We start from the raw sequence: 23,556 nt of genomic DNA, 5'->3' as shown, positions 1-23,556 counted from the left end.
CCACAATCCTCACCCTGATGAAAAAGGGAGAACGGTCTGCTTCTTTACTATCCAGACACGAACCTCACCACTCTTCACAATTTAACCAATGCTGTCTAGCATTCCCAGGTCTTTTCCCTTCCAACTCCCCTAACACTATTCAAATCCTAGCAATCATCAGAGCCCATTTCAGGGTCTATCTATTCCATGACACCTTTTCCTATAATTCTCATTCATGCTGACCTTGACCTTCTCTGAACTTAATTACATGACTCACACATTTAATTCTGACACTGCTACTTACTTATTTCATGTATGCATATCTGTTCTCCCTCAAATGCAATAGAATGCTAGTTCCTGGAGGCCAGGAAGTATTTACTGCAGTAAATATTCTATTTACAGTGCTCTATACCCTGTAGGAATTTACTAAATATTGAACAAATTAAATAATCCTTTATAAGATGTTCCTTGGTGTTTACCACAGTTTTTCTTTGCCCATAATAGGCACTGAATAAATACCCAATGAATAAAAAGCTTTATAAATGTAAGGAGAAGAAAAATATAATCTGAAAAAAAGATATCATTTCTAAATATAATTTGGAACTTATCAACATGTCAGAATTCTGCTTTAAAATTAATTCTGATATTCCACAGGGATCTTCAAAGGTGCTGCATTATTTACTGTGAATTATTCTTGAAGAACAAAGCTTGTTTGATGATAACAATGGAAACAGCCGTAAGAGCAATTTTTCCCTTAAAAAAATCTTATGTTCTTTACCCAAGGAGATTGAAGGCCAATATTTTTAAAGCAAACATTAGGAATATCGCCTTCAAATGGGACAAAAGCATTCCTAGGACTGAAATAACCTGCTCCTTAGTGTGTTTAGTTTCAAAAATAATATTTGCAAATTCCTCCAAAACAACACTCTTATCTTGAAGAATTTAAAAAAACTTGCAAATATAGTATGGATATCTTTTACATAGATTTCTTTGGCATATCAAAACTACGATATAGTTTCACTAGTTTTCCTCTACTGTCTGATAAATTCAAAGTGCATCCAAAATGGGGGGAAAAGATACCTCTTTTGCCTAATCACGCACCTACTTCCTGAAGCACACAGGCTCTGTGGGACGCCTTACAGGGTTCCATGAACTTTGAGACTTTGGACCAGAAATTAGATATTTCCCGAGGGAATAAAATTCTTTTTTTATCACTTTTGCTTCCTGCGTTCTTATTCTTTATGTTGGCAAAAGACAAAATGCACACTGGACATTTGATGACACATAGACATCAAAGGACTTTATTATTGGCAAAAGACAAAATGCACACTGGGCATTCGATGACACATAGACATCAAAGGACTTCATTAAAACTGTCTTAGTTTTATAGACTGCATACCTTGTCTTTTTATGAAATGGTAATATTGCAAAATGAATAAATTCACCTGCTTATCCTATGATGTAAATGCTTCTCTGTTAAAAATAATGCACATTTAGTGAAGAAAATGGAAGTCTCATACGTTACTGCTGGAGATGTTAAAATGATGCATCAGCTTTTGCAAATAGCTCAGTTTACCATATGACCTAGAAATTCTACTGTCTGGACTTTATATATATATTATATATTTTATATATATATATTATATATATATTATATATAATATTAAATATATATAATATATTATATACATTATATATATTATAACATATAATAGAAATATACTCAAATCCCATAATGATTATTTACTTTACTTAAAAACACGATCTTCATTTGTAAGTGTAGCCTGGCAAAAATATTATGTGCCAAAGTGCTATGTGCCTGTGTTTACTCTTGTATCTAAAGCAGTACAAACTACAAAATGCCCTTTGGATAAGCCAAACCTTCAAAAGAACAAAGTTCTCCTTATCATTATACTGAGAATGAATGTGTCAACATGGGCAAGATGCTTCATTTGTCAGTTGTTAAAAGACACTGCCTCAGACGGTTGGTAAGTCAGCACTCCCCCTCAGTTCTGATCTGCCTCAGATCTTCCTTCTGGGTTTTCAGACCCCGGCCACGGTGTCCAGGTTGGCTCCAGTCTTCTCTTTAAATAGTTCAAACTGTGACCACCTCCTCTTCTAAGTTTATAGCATTCTCTCGGGAATTAATTAAACACAGTTGCTGTGATCAACCTTATATTCTTGAATTTCTCATGTGTTTATATGATGACTTCACAATTATATTTGACAGTTTTTGAAGAAAGAACTAAGTGTTATATCTCTTTGTTAGTACCACAGTGTTAAACACAGTGCCCTCTGTATGTGGTATATACCACGTAAGATATATTTTTGTTAATATTAAATACATTATGTAAAAGTTGTCTTGATACTCTTACCTATAACAGCAATTTTGCAATATAATGTAAGAAAAACTCAGTCTCTCAGACAAAAGGAAGTCTGAGAGAAATAAGACATAAGGGAACTAGCATCTGTGGACAGGTGACAGGGTGTCACCATAATTATCATGTTTGATCATTAATTAATCAAGACTCACTTGGAAATGCAAGTTCAAGAAATATGAAATTGATCTGCCACTGGACCCATTTTCAGGTATTACTTGACATACAAAACAGCATATATTTCTAAAAGAAACAGTACCGTAGTATAACGCAAAAAGGACAGGAAGATAAGGATGGTGACAATATATTAAAACAGGACAGGGGCATCTGGGTGGCTCAGTTGGCTGAGCATCTGACTTCAACTCAGGTCATGATGTCATCATTCATGAATTCGGGCCCCATGTCAGGCTCTCTGCTGTCAGCACAGAGCTCACTTCAGATAGATCCTCTGTCTCCCTCTCTCTCTGCCCCTCCCCCCACCAAAAAAATAAATAAACATTTTTAAAAAGACTGAAAGTTAAAAAAAAATAGCACATAACATTCACTTTGCAATTTCTGAATGCCAAGCAAGAGGCTGAATAGTTTACATCTGTTACCTCCATTCTAATCCCAGCTCTAGAACTTTCTCGCTAAACACATAAGTGGCATCAGTTCTCTGAACCTTAGTTTCTCCATGTGCAAACTAGAAATGATTCTTAAATGACCTATCTCACATGGTTGTGGTAAGGCTTGAGTCAGAGGAGGCATGCAAAGTTAGGAAAAAATGTTGAAAAATCTATTGAGCATTAGGCAAATTCAATTCATAGCCTTTTTAAGAAAAACAATTTCTAGGGGCGCCTGGGAGGCTCAGTCGGTTGAGCGTCCAACTTTGGCTCGGGTCATGATCTCACGGTTTGTGAGTTCAAGCCCGGCATCGGGCTCTGAGCTGTCAGCTCGGAGCCTGGAGCCTGCTTCAGACTCTGTGTCTCCTTCTCTCTGTGCCCCTCCCCCACTTGGGCTCTGTCTCTCTCTGTCTGTCAAAAATAAGTAAATGTAAAACCACAATTTTTTTTTAAAAAGAAGAAAAACAATTTCTAAAGCAATTATTTGAGAAGCAGATATTTTTGTGTTAATGAAATTATTGGAAATATTTCGTTAGAGGTGCCCCCTTCACGCCAACTCAGTCCATCAATGCCTCCTGTGTCCAGGACAGGGTCTAACTAATTCCCTGTGAGCCATTCCAGGCAGGCATGTATAACCTATCACCTCCAATAATATAAACAAGCTGAGCTCTGAATATTTTTGGAATTCAATTAAAAAGAAAAAAAGTTTCAACATCTAATAACACTAACCCAGATTTCCTGCCAAAGGTACTCTTTAATTTTGTGATATAAGAGGATTTTACTAAAATGTCAAACAAACCTAAAGTGTTTACAATAAATATTACATCAAGGCTAACCATACTTAACTGATAGGGAAAAAACCTTTACTTTTACTAAGGACGCTGCTATGCCAGTAACTCCAGCTTTTTCAGAAAGAAAAGCTATAAGAACAGAAATACTAAGATTACAAAAGCAAACTCAGTAAGAGCATGTAGTGTGGCACTCGGCCCAGAGGCTTCAGTAGGCACACATACTTGAGATGTATTTCCGTGACGGCTCCGGAGTATTTAAATTTGAGAGTTCCCAGCCATGTGGCTAGCACATTTCACCGAACGCTAAAAACATGCTGAGATACTAGAACCAAGGCTCCTGTCCTACGAGTATCCTTTATCTAATAGCATTTGTACTAATTGTTTTAAAGCTTACACAGTCAAAACTCTTGCAAATAACTCTACTGTGTTCTTTTCAGATGAAAGCAATTCGAGTCCAAAAGCTGGTTTTTACTTAACCACCTGTCTTTTACTAACCATTTCTTTACAAGAACTAAACATCAAACACAGGGTGCTATAGATAAGTCATGTGTTTTCCAGCAGATGGCCCCTTGTAATGGCCAGGTTCATCTAACACCAAACATCCTCTAGAACCTACAATCCTACACAACTGTGTGTTTTCCTTCTTTATGTTCTTATCAACATAATTTTTTAAAATACATTAAGTAATATACAATGAAAATAGTGTAATTTGCATTGCAGCTTTGAGGGGAAAAAAGCAGAAATGCAGAAATAGTCATAACAAAATTTCCTAAAATAAAATGTATAGCCTGTAATATGCATTATAATAGCAGTTTACCCAATACAAAACCCAAAGGAATCGCTGCTGTGTATTCAATTACAATTTATAAAAATGTAAACATATGTATAAATAATATAAACAATATGACAATTTATATTATTAATGTACTTTTAAAAAAAAATTTTTTTAACGTTTATTTATTTTTGATACAGAGAGAGACAGAGCATGAACGGGGGAGGGGCAGAGAGAGAGGGAGACACAGAATCGGAAGCAGGCTCCAGGCTCCGAGCCATCAGCCCAGAGCCCGACGCGACTCTCGAACTCACGGACCGCAAGATAGTGACCTGAGCTGAAGTCGGACGCCTAACCGACTGAGCCACCCAGGCGCCCCTTATTAATGTACTTTTAAGAAAATGAAAATGATACTTTCAATCTGCCTACTCATGGATCAAAGCCTATGGTGTTACACATCCTTCAGAAAAAAGTCTTCAGTGAGAGCTTTTCTTTTCTTTTTTAAAGATTTTATTTTTAAGTTATCTCTATACCCAACATGGGGCTCGAACTCACAACCCTGAGATCAAGACTCACATGCTCTACCGACTAAGCCATCCAGACACCCCAAGAGCTTCTCTTTAAAAACTAGCATTTGTGATAACTGATTCCCTTAGTTAGAAAAATGAATTGCCATGCTTTCTCGCACATTTAGAATAAAAGAAGTGAGTTCATAACACCGATAGGATAGCTTGAAATCAGGAAGTGTGATATCTCTGGTTTTGTTCTTTTTTCTCAGGACTGCTTTGGCTATCGGGGTCTTTTGTGTTTGCATACCAACTTTAGGATTGTTTCTTCTATTTCTGTGAAGAATGACTTTGGTATTTTGATGGGGAATGCATTGAATCTGTAGATGGCTTTTGAGTGGTACAGCTACTTTAACAATATGAAATCTTCCAATCGATGAACACAGGGTGTCTTTCCATTTGTTTGTGTCTTTGATTTCTTTCAGCAAAGTCTTAAGAGTTTTCTCCCTACAGATCTTTCACTTTCTTGGTAAAATTTATTCCTAAGTATTTTGTGAATGGGATAGTTTTCTTTATTTCTTTTTCTAATGTTTCATGATCTCTGTAAGTTGATTTTGTTAACCTGCTACTTTACTGAAATCATTGATTAATCCAAGAAGTTTTTTGATCGGTTATTTAAAATTTTCTACATATAAGATCATATCATCACCAAGCCATAGTAATAAAAAATACTGGCACAAAAATAGACACATAGACCAGAACAGAGAGCCCAGAATTAAATCTCAGCATATACAGTCAACTAACATTCGACAAGAGAACCAAGAACACCCAATGGGTAAAAGATATTCTCTTCAAACGGTACTGGGAAATTTAGAGGAACACATGCAAAATAATGAACCTGGACCTCTAACTCACACCGCTTACAAAAGTTAACTCAGAATGGATCAAAGACTTAAATATAACACCTGATACCAAGAAACTCCTAGAAGATAGGAAAGAAGCTCACTGATATTTAGCAATGATTCTTTGTACCTGACACCAAAAGCACAAACAACAAAAGCAAAAATCAACAAACAGGACTACATCAAACTCAAAGGCTTCTGCACAGCAAAAGAAACTAACAAAATAAAAAGGCAGCCTTCAAAATGGGAAATATTTTTTGTAAACCACATATCAGATATGGGGTTAATATCCAAAAATGTATAGAGAATTAACACAACTTAATAATGAATAAACACTCTCGTTTTTTAAATGGGCAGAAGAACTAAAGAGACATTTTTCCAAAGAGGACATCAAAATAGTTAAAAAGCACATGAGCAGATGCTCAACATCACTAATCATCAGGGAAATGCAAATGAAAACCGCACTGAGATATCACCTCATACCCACTGGAATGGCTATCATCAAGAAGACAAGAGACAGCAGGTGCTGGCGAGAACATGGGAATGTAAATTAGTCCAACCACTATGGAAAACAATATGGAGGTCACTCAAAAACTTGAAAATGTACCTACCATACATTCCAGCAACTCCATTTCTGGGAAAATACTCAAAGGAAATGAAAACAGGAATTCGATGAGATACACACACCTCCATGTTTATTGCAACACTATTGACAATAGCCACGATAGGAAAGCAACCAAATGCCCATTAATGGATGAGTGGATTAAAAAAGATGTGATATATATGCACAATAAAATATTACTTAGCCATGAGAAAGGAGGCTATCCTATCATTTGCAAAATCACAGATGGACCTTGAAAACATTATGCTAAATGGGATAAGCCAGACAAAGAGAAGTACTATAGGGTATCACTTATGCATGGAATCTTAAAAGACCAAACATGCTAAAAATAAAAATTAAAAAAAAACAAAACAGAAAATAAAATGGTGGTTACCAGGAAATGGAAGAGTAGAGAGTAGGGGTGTTAAATGGATGCTGTTTAAGTGTATAAACTTGTAATGAGTATTAAAATAGCCATAGAGATTAAATGTACGGTTTGTCAAACAATAATAATAATAATGTACTGCAAGTATGTAATGTGATAAATATCATTACAATGGCAACTATATTACATATATAAATGTATCAAAGTAACACAATATACACCTTAAATTTATACAAGGTTACATGTTAAATTTATCCAATTAAAAAAACTGATAGGAAATGATGAAAGTTTGAAGAATCATACTTCCTAATTTCAAGACTTACTAAAAAGCTACAAAAATCAACTCAGTATAGTATTAAAAATGAACACACACATAAATAAATGGAACAGTTGAGAAAGTACAGAAATAGATTTACACAAATTCAGGAAATGGATTTTGACAGAGTACAAAGGCAATTCAATAGAGAAAGGATAATCTTCCAACAAATAGTCCTGGATTAACTGAACATCCACATGAAAAAAATGGACATCAACCCATACCTCACATCTTTATAAACATTAACTGAAAATGAATCATAGACCTATTTCTAAAACCTAAAACTACAAAACCTATAGAAGAAAAAACAGGAGGAAATCTTGATGACCTTACACTAAGCCAAGAGTTCTTAGATACAACACTAAAGTCATAAAAGAAAAACATTGATAAGGTGGACTTTATAAAAATTTTAAACATCTGCTCTGCAAAAAGGACCTTTATGTGAATGGGAGAAAATTTTTGCAAATCACTTATCTGACAAAAGGTTTCTATCCAGAATACATAAACAACGCTCAAAATTCAGCGACAAGAAACTAAGCAACCCAGTTAAAAAGGGGGCACAAAAAGGGGCACCTGGGTGGCTCAGTCACTTAAGTGTTCAACTCTTGATTGGACAGGTTCGTGGGATCAAGCCCTGCATCAGGCTTTGTGCTCACAGCTCAGAGTCTGCTTGGGATTCTCTCTCTCCCTCTCTCTTTCTGCCTCTCCTCCACTCGCACTATCTCTCTTTCTCGCTCTGTCAAAATACATAAACTTTTTAAAAAAGTGGGCAAAACATGCGAACAGATAATTCACCCATGCATACACACAGATGGCAAATAAGCATATGAAAAAAATGCTCAACATTATTATGCACTAGGGAAAACAGAAATTAAAACCACAATCACTACACGCCTACTAGAATATCTAGAAAAGACAAAAAAAAATTATGAAACAGCATGCTGGCACAGATACAGAGCAGTTAGAACTCTCTTACATTGCTAGAGGGAGCTCAGAATGGTACAGACACTTGGGAAAACAATTTCATAGTTTCTTACCATAGAACCATTTATACAACATATAAATATGTACTTACCATATAACCAGAAATCACACTCCTCTAAGTATTTACCCAAGAGAAATGAAAATTTATGATCACACAAGAACCTATCCATGCATATTTAAAACTTCCTTGGTCATAATTGCTAGAAAACAAAAACAACAACCCAAAGGCCCATCAGCAAGTATAAACAAACAATGGTATCCATCCAATGGAATATAGCTCAGTAGTAAAAAGGAATGAACTACTACTGATACATGCAACAACATGAATAATTCCCAAACATATTTTGCTAAGTGAAACAAAAGTCGGACCCAAAAGGCTACATACTATAGGATTCCACTTATATGACATTCTGGAAAAGGCAAGACTGTACGGGCCACTTACATGACATTCTGGAAGAGGCAAAACCATAGGGATACACAACAGATCTGTGGTTCTTATATATGGTCAGTTTTTTTTTCACAAAGGGATCAAGGCTTGTCAATGAGGAAAGCAAAGTCGTGAACAATGGTGTGGGAACAATAAATACAGGGCAGAAAGGAACCTCAGCCTCTACCTAATATTACATACAAAGATTAATTTGAGATGGATCACAGACCTAATCATAAATGCTAAAACTTTAAAACTTCCAGAAGAAACACTAGGAGATTATCTTAACAACCTTGGGGGTATAGAAACATTGCTTGCCACATAAAAATAAATACTCAAAAGAGAAAAAGATTGTAGGTTGCATTTCATCAAAATCTTAAAACTTGGGATCATCAAAAGAAACATTAAAACATGAAAAGACAAGTGAGATACTGGAAGGTAATATCTGTGATACATATGTACAACAAGGGATTTATATCCAGAATATCTAAAGAACTCTTACAAATCAATAATAAAAACACAAAGAATCCCAATTTTTTAATGGGCAAACACTTGAAGAGACACTTCACAAAAGAAGATATAGGAATGACCAATAAGAACATGAAAAGTGCTGAATAGCATTAATCACCAAGAAAACATTAATTAAAACCACAGTGAAATACCTTTTTAAAACAACTAGAGTGACTAAAATTTAAAAGACTGACAATACCAAATATTGCAGAGGATGTAGAACAATGGAAATTCTCATATATTGGTCATGAAAATATAATATGATACAGCCATTTTGGAAAAATGGAAAAAATGTTGATAGTTTTTTTTATAAATATACACCTACACCATGACCTAGCAATTTCACTCTTAGCTTTCATTTCTTAAAGAGAAAGGAAAACTTACGTCAACAAAATACTCATACAATAATACTTGCTGCAATTTTATTTACGACAGCCCAAAACTGGAAACAACCCAAATATCCATCCACTCACAATCTATCAAATTGTGGTGTAATTATAAAATAGAATACTATCTGACCATAAAAAAGAATGAATTACCAACATACACAACAACATGGATGACTATCAAAACACTATTTTGAGTGAAATAAGCCAACCACCAAACACTACATATTGAATGATTCCATTGAGAGGAAACTCAAGGGCAAGTGAAAGTAATCTATGATGATAGGATAGGAACAATGGTAGCCCATGGAGTGGAAACTGAAAGAGGGCATAAAAGAACTTTCTGGAATAATGAAATATTTTAAGTTTTTTTTTTTTTTAAGTTTATTTAGAGAGAGAGAGAGAGAGAGACCAGGGAGGGGGAGAGAGAGGGGGAAAGACAGAGTCCCGACTGGGTTCCGCCTGTCAGCAGGGAGCCAGAGGCGGGGCTCCATCTCACAACCTTGAGATGATGACCTGAGCCAAAATCAAGAGTCAGAGGCTTAACCGACTGAGCTACCCACGCACCTCAAAATGCAGATCATATCACATGTCACCCTGCAACACTGAACACAACAAATAGCTACTTTTAGAGAGTGTATTTCATTCGAATTCATAGAAGAAGGCATAAGTTCATATGTTTGGGAAAGCAGAATGGTCTTATTTTAAGCAACCTGAAACTATTAACAAACAAAAATAATATTTTTTAATTAAACTTGCCAATAGAAGTATGAAACGATATAATTATGGACCAAATAAAGAGGTTAAACACTGAATCAGAGTCCTAAGCATCTTATCTTAGGAACACATGAACTATTATCAAAGTCAATACCCCCCCCCCAAAAAAAAGTATACACTATCTTTGTATGTTATTCCTGATTGGGCAGGGATGACAGTTAACAATATAAATTATGATGAGAATAATTTATATAGGGAAAAATACAGCTATGTTAACTACCCAAAACTTCTGTTCTCAGTTGAATCCAACATAAAAAAAATAATAATTCATCCAACAGTGAATGATTTTGCTACAGGGTCTACAATTATAACTCTAGTTCTTATATAATATTAGGAAGTATAACAAATTTCAACCCCAAATGAATTAAAATGATGGTTCATATAGGAACCCCCACAAGTGTAATAAACCGGACAAAAGGATTATCTAGACTAAAACTGACATTTGACCAAATCTCTTAACCTTTCATTTTAAAAATAAATAAAGGAAATGCAATGTTATCATTTACTTGATCAGCGCATTCTAAGGTGCTTTAACCAGAAACCTACTTCCCAACTTAACTATAAGACAATCCTTAATACACATGCAGACACACATACACACACACACACACACACACACACACATGCATTTGTGAGTATGTGTATGTGTTTGCATGATCACATGTATGTGTGCAGAATAAGCTCTAGGCATTCTCAAAAGTTCCAAACGGATATGGCATTGGTACTAAAAGAAAGCACCTGAAATAGTAAAATATTTGATCAGCCCGTTTTTTAAAGCTCTGCAGGAGAAGCATACCTGTGCCCTCTTCTGCACCTCAGAGAGGAGCTCGGAGTACTGCAACTCCAGTTCCTTCTTTTGTTTCTGCCAGCAGCTCTCTTGGGCTTTGATCTGCTCTGCCACTTTGTTAAAAGTGTCTTCCTGTGTCTGCTGAAGCTCCCTCATTGTGTCAGACTTGTTTTTACAGATATACTCCAGATGACTTATCTAAACGGGGAAATGCAACAGAGAATGAGATAGGCTCACAAAACATTTCCTTGTACCTCTCCCCCAAAACCATCCAAAATTTTCACCTATGCTTCATTCCTTAAGCTCACATAAAAATTGTAAGTTAAAATGAAAACCCAAAAATTAAGAAACCGAAATCGGTAGGGGAAATTATCATATTTTAGGAGAATATGGTGTCATTTGTATGCACATATGCTGAGATGACAAACCATTTTTCTCTTTCTAATAAAGTTACTCACTCTAGAATCAACTTTACTGAGAAAATTAAGAAGACTATTCTTATTTCTAGAACCAAAGCTCTTCAATGGGAAACAGCATTTCAATGACATTTACAAATCTACAAACATTTTACATATAATAAAACAGAACAGTACAACCATTTTTTTATTTCACGTTCCAAACGCTGGAAAGAAAATCATCTGAGATGTACGACAATTAATGATGTTCGAAACTATGAAAAACTGTTAAAACATAATACCATCTCAGAGGGTTCAAACATGTACTCATTTTAATTGCCAGTAATTTTCAAACCCATTATACACACATTCACAATCATGAACAGCATCTGGGCTTCTCACAATGTATTCCCTCATTTCCTCAATCCTACTTCTCAGTGCCCGTGGTTGTATTTGCCAATCGAACCAAGGCAAAATGCCCTCAGTCTAAAATTAGGCCAAGATGCTGTTTCATTAATTCAACAGATTAGAGTTAAAAACAACAACAACAACAACAACAACAACAACAACAACAACAACAAAAACTTAGGTAAGTTTTTCTCTTCACGTCCCATAAGAGCAAGTGCCATTTCAACTAAGATCTGGAAACCAGACCACATAACATAGTTCTGACCAGTTCAATAGACCCAGGATAAGAACTGATATCTTCAATGGTGAAATATGTTGGTCTGCTAAGCCATTTTAATTTTCCACCACCAAAATAGGGCTTTTTAAAAAATTTTTTGAAAGACTGAATTTCTGGGCTCATGAATGGTAAAGTGATCGTAAGAGTCTACTGTTTTCTCCTACCGTGTATACCTCTCACATGCTACAGCACGGAAAGGGTTTTGTAATACACATCTTATTATAATTCAAGAAATATCATAAACATAATTTTAAATTTTTAAGTGCTTTTAAAGTAACACCTCATTATTTCCTGAGCAAAAATTTTAAGATCATGTTTTTGAATAGCTGTATCTTGTTTCTATTTTATGCTAACATAAAGAGTTGGTTTATTAATGTAAATGACTAAGTTCTTTGAATTGCTTCATCAGTAAGATTAATTTATTTTCTTTTAATTAGGTCCCTGTGGCTAATACTGGCTAGTAGTATTAGCATGTCCTGCACAGAGTGTGGAGCTTAGAGACTTCATACAGACTTCAGTCACATTTACATGCCCACAGCAATGGCATCAAACTGAGTTGTAGACAAGCCATAATTAATGGTATTGAATTATTAACACCCAAATTCTTTTTGAAATAAGATGAATGTCAGCCCCTCTTAATGATACTGTGATGTGGACAAATGTCACTGAATTTAATAGAGGTATCTGGTGCCTGAGGACAGTTACCTTCTCATTAGCCCTGGTGAGGTCTGAGATCAGGGCATCAACATTCTCCTGCAAGACTGCACAGAGCTCGGACCACGAGAATTTATCCAGCATGCCTTCTGGTTGTTTTATGAGCACACAGCCTGCTATCAAGTGCTGATACAAGGTATGAAGAAAGGTTAGCTTCTCCTGTGAGAAAAAAAATAATAATTCCAGTATATCCACATTGTAAGAAGTAAAACACACACTATGCACGGGGAAGTATTTGTCTCAAAAACTTGAGAAGGAATTAAAATGTTCAAGTCTCAGAATGCTGTCATTTTGGGTAATTTTTTTACATTCAAAACTACACAGCAGATACAAACTTAGAATTGATTAAACTTGGTATTCAAAACCAAAAATCTGAAGTCTAGAAGCCAGAAGACCAGGGTTCTGACCCCAGTTCTGTTACTACTGAGGATGTCACCTAAGTGCCTGTTCAGACATCACCTTTCTCAGATACATGACATGTCTGGACTAATTGTTTCTAAGCCCTTTTAACTAGATGTCGGTATAGTCATTCTACAGTTTCATATTTACATCTGCCCAAACAGATGTTATTTAAGTCAAAAAACCAATATAGAGAGAAGACTGTTGCTCAGTTCCACTGAAGACAAAGTTATACAATATCTGTGCTTTACATGTACACAATTACTCAGCTTTCTTCTTCCCCCAGAGATTCCAGTTTGCTTACCTCTTATAGGAAATCTATCCCAAGCCCCTTAGGCAAAGCAGACAGTGATATGAAAGATATGGAAGAGGGGTTCATCTGTTTTCCCTGTAAGTTCATATAGTATTTGGCACATTGAGCATTTACAGGTGTTTAAATATTACAAAGTAACAGGCAAAAAGAAATGGACATGGCTGCCCAAGACACATTTCCAAAACTGTCCAATTAGAAATATACAATAAAAAGTTCTTTAAAATTATATTGCCATTGTAGTAACTAAACCATCCATTGTTTAACGACCTAGAAACACTATGCTGTAGAATTCAGTAAAAAGCCGATCCCATCTTGAACACACAAAAAGTTTATTTACTAACGTGCCAAATGGCTCTCTTTATAAGGTGTTTCATCTATAAACTGCCAAAGAGTGGAACTCAAGACAAGGCAATTGTAAAGCTGCAAAAGGATATTTTATGTAGATAATAAGTTGCCTCAAGATTTTTTTAATAGACCAGCAAGAAAAGAAAACTTTTAAAAGAAGGAAATTTGAGGGGGGAAAAATAGAAATGCTAACCTTCTAGACAAGAATAACTGTATCTAGCATATGCAAAGGTTTTGTGTTTATAAATTGTGGGGAAAGTTTTTCTATATAATCAAAATGTGTATCTTTAATTGTCTCTAGATGACACCTTACTTTTTCCCAATATAACAATTTAAAGCCAAAAAATTTTAATATGTAGTTACAGCCACTAACTTGAGTTAGGATATCAGAAGAATCTTCATAAATATGTTACGCCTTTTTCTTTTTTAAGCAACTAAAGATGTCTTTTGCATTTTCAACTGGGTTGAGATCCTTAAAAACCTTATTAAATCCAACTAACCAAATGTGATATTCAGGCACTAAAGGTCTTCACCCTCCACATTTTGCCAAGCGATCAAGTTCATCCTAAAGGATAATTCATTGTGTCGCCATTATGTCCTTTTTGCTTGGGCTGTGACAAACCATGCATGATAATCATCCATTTGGCGTGAAAAGAGAATCTCAAGATCCAAAATCAATTCACACATGTTGAACCCAACCACAATGCTGTAGACATGCTGACTTTACAATACAGTCAGGCTTCTAGTTTCCTTTACTTTAATCATTATCTGATGTGTAGAACAATTCCAGCCCCTTCATGTGGACACAATTTAAATCCCAGACTGTAAGAAGAGTGGAAAGAATGTTTCCTTTTTACTCTCTTGGCATTCATGTCCATATTTGTTGGAGTAATGAACTCAATATGCAGGAAGACTCAGATAAACCAGCTCCACACTAGCTAAACTAGCTCTATATCCCATGGGTGAAAGAACATATAAGATAACAATTCCATTCACCCAGCCTCACACAGAATATAAAAGTTTTGCCATAATATTTTAAGAATTTATTAATAAATAAAAATGCATAGGCAACTCTCGAGGGCATCCAAATAAAGGTCTAATATTGTGGGTGACTTCTATTTTTCCACATTTTGGTTACTACCCTGTAATTGTAAAGAGTAAGGAGACTGTCTATTAGAGCAGATATTACTTCTGTTTTGCAAATAAGGAAAGATGTGGAGAGACTAAGCTGTGTGGCTTGTCCATATTCACATTTTGCAAACAGAAGTACCACTAGCCAAGTCTGGTTCTTTCTGATCATGAGAAACGTATCCCCACCATGTTCAGCTGCTAAACTACTGAATAAGAAATAGTTTTGTCAGTGGCAAATAGGCAAACTTTGAAAGGACCATCAGGAGCGTAAGTGCTGGGGATACAAGCGGCACGAGTGACCGAGGGGTTAAACTCTATCACTTCTCTCCAAATTAGGATGACCTGATAGTGAAAGAGTGACCGATTTTGCGACTGGCATGACTATTTCAAAACGGTTGGCTCAGAACAATTTTTTTGAACTAAATTAAATTTTTTTGAATTAAGTAAAAATAGCCACGTGATGTATGTAAATTTCTAAAACCGAGATTAGTGAAGGCCTTTCCTGCCAGGCATCCTGTCTCAGGTGATACCTCGGTATCCTTCTGGAAAGCCTGGGAAAGCTTCTGCAGTTCACTCTCCGATTGGGCCACTCGAGCCTTTTCTTTCTCCCAACAGTGCAGCACATTTTGTAGTTCCGCTTTCAAAGTGCTTATGAGAGCCTCTCTGTCTGCACATTTAGTGCGTAAATGACTTAACTCTTTACTGACATCAGCCAGTTTATCCTGAAGGTCCTGTCAGAGATACAAAATAAAGAGACCATATGAAGGCCGGCCAGTAAAGGGGCCGAGGATGCAAATGTAAAATACATAATGAAGACTTCCTAAGCTTTACCATAAAAGAATCGTAAAGGCAAGCATCTGACTACAGTGCCAAACATACTTGGGCATTTTAAGGTATTGGATTGAATATATTTTCTAAAGTATGCTATTGTAGCTCAAAAGTTAGAAAAAAACTGCTAAGTTTTAACATGTAAACACAAAATATTCCCAAGATAGCTAATTCCAAAAAGCTCTTTGAAAAGGACTTTTCCTTTCAATTCATCATTTAAAAAAATAATAATAACTTGGTAGCTCAAAGCATTTTAATAACATGTAAATAACACTTTTAAGTGAAATCTTTTACCTTCCGTATAAGAACATTTACTTCCCAATGACACGCAAATTCTAACAGAAATCTCGCATGTGGGACATAAGATTCTGAATTATTTCTTCTTCAACCTTATTAACAAACTCTACTGAAGTATGTCCATGACAAACTCAACATTAAGCAATACAAAGACATTCCGACGCCCACACTTGCCTCAGTATGATTCTGCAAAGATGTAATACATAAAACCAGTGCAGAGAATAAAATAAACTGTTGTCCTGGACCATAGCCAGGTGCGGCCCCAGCCCGTTACTAGGCCTGATGCATTAAAAACAATGGCTCCACCCTACAATGATGAAAACTGACTCCAAATACTGATGTGCTTATGTAAAATATGTTGAATATGTATCTGAGGCTGGGCATTAAATCTTAAATCGTTTTTTTCAGTCTGTGGTATTATAATTAAATCTGGGAAATGCATTTTTCCTTTAACCAAAATAATTTCCAACCAAGTTTTATTTTTTTAATGAAAAAAACATTCTTGTTTCTTTGATCAACAATAAAAATTCAAAACTGTATCCAAATGTACTTAATAAAAAATAGGAAGATACATTTTCAGATAGTTCTACTTTAAAATATTCCCTCGATAGTCATTTGGGTCTCTTAATACAAAAAGAAAAAGTCATTCTAAGTCCTAATACCTTAATATTTTTAGTGTGAGATTCTATCTTCTGTTGGGTAGAACTGAGTTCATTCGATGCTTTTTCCTTAGCATCATTCACGCTGTTTAGCTGATGAAAGAAAACGGAAGTTACTTTTTTTGTATTTTTCAAGGACGGGTAACTCAAAAAAGCTCCTCTTTAAATGTTTTTTATGCAATTACTTAAATACCAATGTTCCAACAGTGATTAACAGTTAAAAAAATTCTTTCTTTTGGTTAACTATGTCATTTCTGTCACAAGTGCGCATGGCTAAAAAGAAAAGAAAGCATTCAAGCTTAAAATGTCAGTGATGTTATTGTGCATTTACTCGATGGCTGGATAAAGGATTTTATTCTTACTGTAAACAAATACAACTTTATTCTTAAAATCCTCCTGGACCAACATGCCAAAAGCAGTGGCATCTATAAGGAAAGAGAAAAAGGACAGAGCAGAAGACTGTTCTCTCTATACATCATGAGGGTATTCACTGGTCTCTCCCTCCATATGACAACTTCAGGGTCGGTCACAGGCAGTCCTACTGGGAAGGCTTGTGGCAGGTCATCAGTTGGTCCTGCTCCGCTTGTGATTTATTTTCTTTGACAGTTCATTCTTCTTTCTGTCAGACTGCTCTTTTTGCTTTCTTTTCAGCCACCCCCTTGGTCTCCCCACTGCTGTCTCTGGCACTGGTTCACAACAAAGCACATTACTAAGCCAAAGCCTGCTGAGTCGACTTTTCAACTGTGCTGAGGATCATGTGACATTCATCCTCCCAAATAACAATTCGCTGTGGGTAATATGTTCCTAGTTACCCTGCAGCTTCCAGACCTGGGCCTCAGAAGAGTTTCAGAAAGTACTAACAATACAGGTTGCCTTGTCTCACTGGGAGCGACTTGGCAATATTTGTTCTTTACGGCAATTTAATTATTCCAGCGGTCATTTTCGCTTTTGCCTTCTGAACAATGACAGAGGGCATTAAGAAGGCTCACTTTTCCTCCTTCGTTGACCTTGGTAAACTAAAGCAAAAGAAACCTCTTTTGAAATGTGAAATATAAGGATATAATGGCCTTGTATTACTTGAAAGAAACAAACAAAAGGATAAACACTAAATTCCATGCTATGTGGCTTGTCTTTGGTTTGAACAGTCTGTTTGTTGTTCTGCTAACTAATTGTGTTTAATGTAATTATTTCATACTCTCTAATTCGACAAGATGCAACTAAACAAACTCTTCAATTTTTAAGCATAAACTCATAAAATATTTTAATACCCAAGAAAATTATCAACCCACACATTAAACAATACAAATGAGATGATAAAGAGAAGCACGAGATTTTTTAATCAGCAAATTAAAAACTAGCAGGCTACATCAAACAGATGCTTGTTTTTGAAAACTTCTAACAACATTTACGTTCTTTAGAAAATGAGAACTTCTCTCTTTTTTTCATTAAGACTTCCTCAATTTCTAGAAATCTTAACCTAAAATAATTGACACAGCCTCAATTTCCACTACCTATCCCTAATTTCATAAAAGCACATTAACACTTAAATAGAAACATATGAACACAGAAGACTCGTGCAGTTTTTTATTAAGTCAAGATAGATACATTTTGAAGGCCGGGAAAGCGACAGAGTCTTTGCAACCTTGAAAATCACAGTGTGACTGCAGAGTTACGAAAACGTAAGTGAGACACGACTTTAGGCCACACTTAAAGAAAGAACAGTGACGGACAATTTATTATTTTTTGTATCTGTGAAGCTGTCAATTCAACATCCCCCATCTTTCTGACCTTTGTAACAAGCAAGGGAATGCACTGCTGCAGGCCGAAGGCTATATGTGTGGAGCCAAACAGTGCCAGTGTTACCTCATTAGACGCGTCTTCCAGCTTGTTCTGGTAATCTGTCAAGGTACGCCTCAAAGTCTCAAGGACAACAGAGAAGCTGGGAGGTTTATCTTTGTCCTTGTGGATGCCTAGAGAAAAATGTAAGATGAAAATATATCCCAAAGTCACAAAGAGACAAAAGCTAAGCAAAGAGTAACAGAGAGATTACAATTAGATAGAGCTGAAAAGGTATTAGGAAACATTGAGGAGAGTCGTATTCTCCAAAGTATACTGCTGTATAGCCAAGTATTAATAGCCTTTCTAAACAAGTGATCAAATTAAGTTCATAGTATATCAAGTTCAGACTTACGGCTACTTCGTACCTTACAAAGGCCCACACTGTAGTTAGTAGTGAGCTCTTTTCTTTTTTTCCTATCTTCTAAATAACATATGTGTACATACCTGTTATCCAACAATTAAATGAACAGTCTATATACTAACATTGTTTGGGGGAGTTATATACATTTACTCTGGTCCTTGTGTTTCTGATCAGTCAGGCTTATTTTGCTTAAATAATAATTTCTGAACCCAAGAGCACATCATTTTCTGTTATACTTGGAAATATTCTTCAATCCTTAAAATTCTCAAGTTACAATTTGAAATAAATAATAAAAATGCTATTATCTACACAGGCCCACATCATGTTTCAATTAAAACCCTTAAAACTGATACTTATTGTAAAAATATGAGTATTTCCATATTATGCCCTCAAACTATTTTAATTTAGTTGGGCCATAAGTCAGTTGAGCTAATCAAGGTCACATGGTCAAATGTAGTTCAAAAGATTAATCCAAAATAATCAAAAGTTTAGTTTTAAAAGCCACTTTAAATTGATTGTCCACTGTACTTCTGTTAAACAAATAGCAAATTTTAAAATATTCTTATTAAAAGATTTTTCTTTTCATATTATAATTTCTCCCTAGCATATTTTATAATCTAAATATTTCAATAAACAAGAAACATATTTTCAACAAGGGTGATTTCAAAAAGAAGCATTCATAATATACGTTTTATTATTCATTCATATACTTTACTGAATTCCTACTATGTACTAATCCAAGGTATTAGACACATGGAGGTAAGTAAGATTGGCATGGTATCTGTCCTCATAGAATTTACAGTCTAAAAAGAGGAGGAAAGAGAGTAAGCCAGTAATTACATGAGATCATTTATCCATTCTTCATGTATTCAATTGCTGGAACTTTGGAAAGATGGGAAAGAAGGCAATAATAAAGGAAAGAAGAATAATGGAAGGAAGGAAGGAAGGAAGGAAGGAAGGAAGGAAGGAAGGGAGAGAGGAAGGAAGAAAAGAAGAAAGAAAGACAAAAATAAAAGGAGAGAGAAAGAAGAAAAAATTTTGGGCTCAATCACAGACTAACTTTATCTCAGCACATTGTTGATATTTAGTGTTTTAATTTTGGATAAAATGTTATTAATAAATTGATTATATTCATCAAGGTATAATTTAAACACTATCTCAAGTATGGGTACACCTTAGATTTTTTTTAAACAGAAGAAGAATATTTAACTTAAAAACCAAAAGTAATATAGAAGCAACACATATCCCAGCTGGGCAAAAAAAAAAAGACGCTGCTCTGAGCCATGATAATGGAGAAGACAGTACTCTTTGTAATTACTATGAGTTAGAAAGACAACTCATTAAAAATTTTATTAAAAGTCTTACCAAATATATTTTTTTAAAAATTGCTCTTGCACAAGATAAAAAAAAATGTAATGTATAATTCTTTTCTTTTGCTACTACACAAGTAGGCCATGAATAAATCATTCAAGGACACTCGGGAAATCTGCTGGCTTTTACAATAAGGGAGAAAACTTCCTCTTAGAAATTCAGAAGAATAAAACCAGTTTAATATGAGCGTTGAGGGGTAAGGGGACAAAATGACCTCTCCTTACTGACCCATGCATATTCTTATATTCTACATAAAATAAAGTTTCTTTGCTTGAAAATGTTTATACAATAAAGTTCAGTTGAAGTACAACATATACATTAAGTCACCCACATCCATCATAAAAAGAAATAGTTCCTGGTTCCTTAACATGGCAAAAGGCTTATAAAGAAAAAGAAAAGGTCACTAGGACCCAGGACCTTATTGACTAATTTGACTTACCCTAATAATAACCACTGCACCATGGCCCAAGAAACAATAAACAGTTAAAGATATCAAAAGGAGTTCTAAAAACACAGATAAAGAGCAATAAAAAAACAATTTGAAAAGTGGTCATGAATGGCTTTTCAAAGGTCAAAGTCCAAATGAAGAACAGAATGTGTCAGAACACTATATACTTCAACAGCACTAACTCAAAACCTTCCAATGTCGTCTATATGTGTACGTCTCTGTATTTGGATGCCAGCCTATACTTGCACATCACCACTATCTGCTTCAATCCCTCTCACTCGCTTTTAATATTAAGACCATTTCAACTCTGGATATTCCTTGGCAACATTTTTTGTTTGTTTGTTTTTTGTTTGTTTGGGGTTTTTTTTCACATTTTATTTCATATTACTACGAGACATCATAACACTTACATTAAATATAAAAATATATGCATGTGTGTGTACCCATATCATAACCCAGTGAATGTTTTATTATTTATAATAATATTCTTCTCTTCTGGTATGTACAATATGATTTTGTTTTGTAGACACCTACTTGAGCATTATTATCTTTTGTGATTCAGGGCGAATTACCTGAATCTGACTCTGATTAACAATTCCACTAGGGTTGTGGCATAATTATCTGGCTGAAAAGGCCAACCTCAACTGGCTGTGCTTCTTATCAGAGAAGGTTCTCAGGGAAGAATAAATTTTCCATCTTGTTTGGGACTAATCAATCTCTTGTCAAGGGCATATATTTCTTTCATTATCTCATGGTAGATTAGAAACTGCTAGCCTAATATATAGCACCCAATTTCTATGTTTCTTAGGTATAGACTTACCTAAAATTATTACATAAAGGCAAATCTTTTTTTTTTTTTTTTAATGAATAGCCCATAGCAGAGAGAAGATAGAAAAAAATGGCTACAAGCTCTCTATTTAAATGTTTTCTTTCAGGGGTGCCTGGGTGGTTCAGTCAGTTGAGTGTCCAGCTGGTGATTTTGGCTCAGGTCGTGATCCCAGGGTCATGGGATCGAGCCCCATGTCAAGCTCCACGCCAAGTGTGGAACCTGCTTGGGACTCTGTCTCTCTCTCTCTCTCTCTCTCTCTCTCTGTCCCTCTTCCCCTCTCACACTCTCTCTCTCTAAAATAAAAATAATAATAATAATAATAATAATAAATAAATATTTTCTTTTAGACAAGCTCAAAAACTAAGTATTTCTACACGACCCAAATAAACCACTGCTTTTGAAGCTAGTGTTATTACTTCGGTACCCTGTAATTCCACAGTAGAAACATTAAATTGAGTCTATCTCTTCAACTTTCTCAGACATTCATTCTCTTATCTACCTCAGTCTCCTGCAAGACTCCAAAAGGGGAGAATTATTAAGAAATAATGGAGACACATAGGGTGCCTGGGCAGCTCAGTCAGTTAAGCGTTGACTTGGGCTCAGGTCATGATCTCACAGTTCGTGAGTTCGAGTCCCACGTTGGGCTCTGTGCTAACAGCTCGGAGCCTGGAGCCTGCTTTGGATTCTGTGTCTCCTTCTCTCCCTGCCCTTCCATGCTCAAACTCTGTCTCTCTCTCTCAAAACTAGGTAAACATTTAAAAAATAATAATAATAAAGAAATAACGGAGAGACAATAGAAGACAAAAGACTGAGATTTTTTTAGACTACATATATGTGTGTATATGTATATATGTATAAATACATGTAGAACATGAACAGTCATGTTCATCCTTAGAATAGGGGGAAAAAGAAAACCCTGTTATTTAATGTGGATTTTTAATCACATAGTAAAACACAGAAAATAACATACAAATGGGTTTTACCTTCACCTAAGAAAGTCTAAACATTTAATACATTGATGATCAAGAAAATTCCTTTTTCACTCTAAAAGCATTAGATATAAACATTTTGTTGGCAGTTATGCTTTTCAAACTGAGACTACATTCTGTATATCAATTTGCTTTATTCACTGTGATCATAAACAAACTTCTTCCTTATCTTGTAAACACAGGTACCCATTCTGGAGTTCTTAAGGAAAATGGCTTATAACTTTTTTAACATACAGAGAATATTTATAATGTAAGTCTTGCTCACCCACCCTTATGTCTCCAGGGAAAGTAAAAAAAAAAAAACAAAACAAACAACAAAAAAAAACCTTCCTTTACCAATGTTTGAGAAATGTATTGGTGAGGGGAGTCCCAGAATCTTTCATGAGCTAGCTCTATATGGCTTGATAAGCTCTGTGCAGCTGAAAGGCCACAGATAACAGCCATCAGGCTGGGTCCCTGAAATCAATGAAGACAATGGTATCTGGAGTGACAAAGACCAGGTGGTAGCACTTAACTTCCAGAAACAAAATGGACATGTTTACCATAATGGAATCAAAGTAGTAAACAAAACAGTTTTACCCACAGACATCACAGGTGTTGGCTAACTGATCATGGTGTTCATAGGAGTAAAATACATACTCTACTTAAATGTTATATGATTTGGGGGGGTGTCTGGGTGGCTCAGTTGGCTAAGCATCCAACTCTTGATTTTGGCTCAGGTCATGATCTCACCATTCGTGAGCTCCAGCCCCTCATCAGGCTCTGCAATGACAGTGGGGGGCCTGCTTGGGATTCTCTCTCCCTCCCTACCCCTCCCATGCTCGCTTGCTCTCTCTCTCCCTCTCTCTCC

General features: G+C 35.5%; 1 protein-coding gene across 8 annotated transcripts in view; it reads right to left on the bottom strand.

Annotated features, from left to right (window-relative positions):
* The window catches only part of CCDC171 (coiled-coil domain containing 171), a 301,409-nt gene that overhangs the window by 168,513 nt on the left and 109,340 nt on the right, over window positions 1-23,556 (bottom strand). For all 8 annotated transcript variants that reach the window (XM_042964352.1, XM_042964351.1, XM_042964356.1 and 5 more), the window contains 5 exons: window positions 18,733-18,839; window positions 16,873-16,962; window positions 15,616-15,816; window positions 12,889-13,056; window positions 11,113-11,301 (listed from right to left, as the gene is read on the bottom strand). In XM_042964352.1, the coding sequence (XP_042820286.1) occupies window positions 11,113-11,301; window positions 12,889-13,056; window positions 15,616-15,816; window positions 16,873-16,962; window positions 18,733-18,839 (755 nt within the window). The remainder of the gene's footprint in view (window positions 1-11,112; window positions 11,302-12,888; window positions 13,057-15,615; window positions 15,817-16,872; window positions 16,963-18,732; window positions 18,840-23,556) is intronic.

This window comes from Panthera tigris, chromosome D4, assembly GCF_018350195.1.
Source record: "Panthera tigris isolate Pti1 chromosome D4, P.tigris_Pti1_mat1.1, whole genome shotgun sequence".
Lineage (NCBI taxonomy): Eukaryota > Metazoa > Chordata > Mammalia > Carnivora > Felidae > Panthera > Panthera tigris.
The sequence above is the reverse complement of the archived record's forward strand: the minus strand, read 5'-3'. Positions and strand labels throughout refer to the sequence as shown.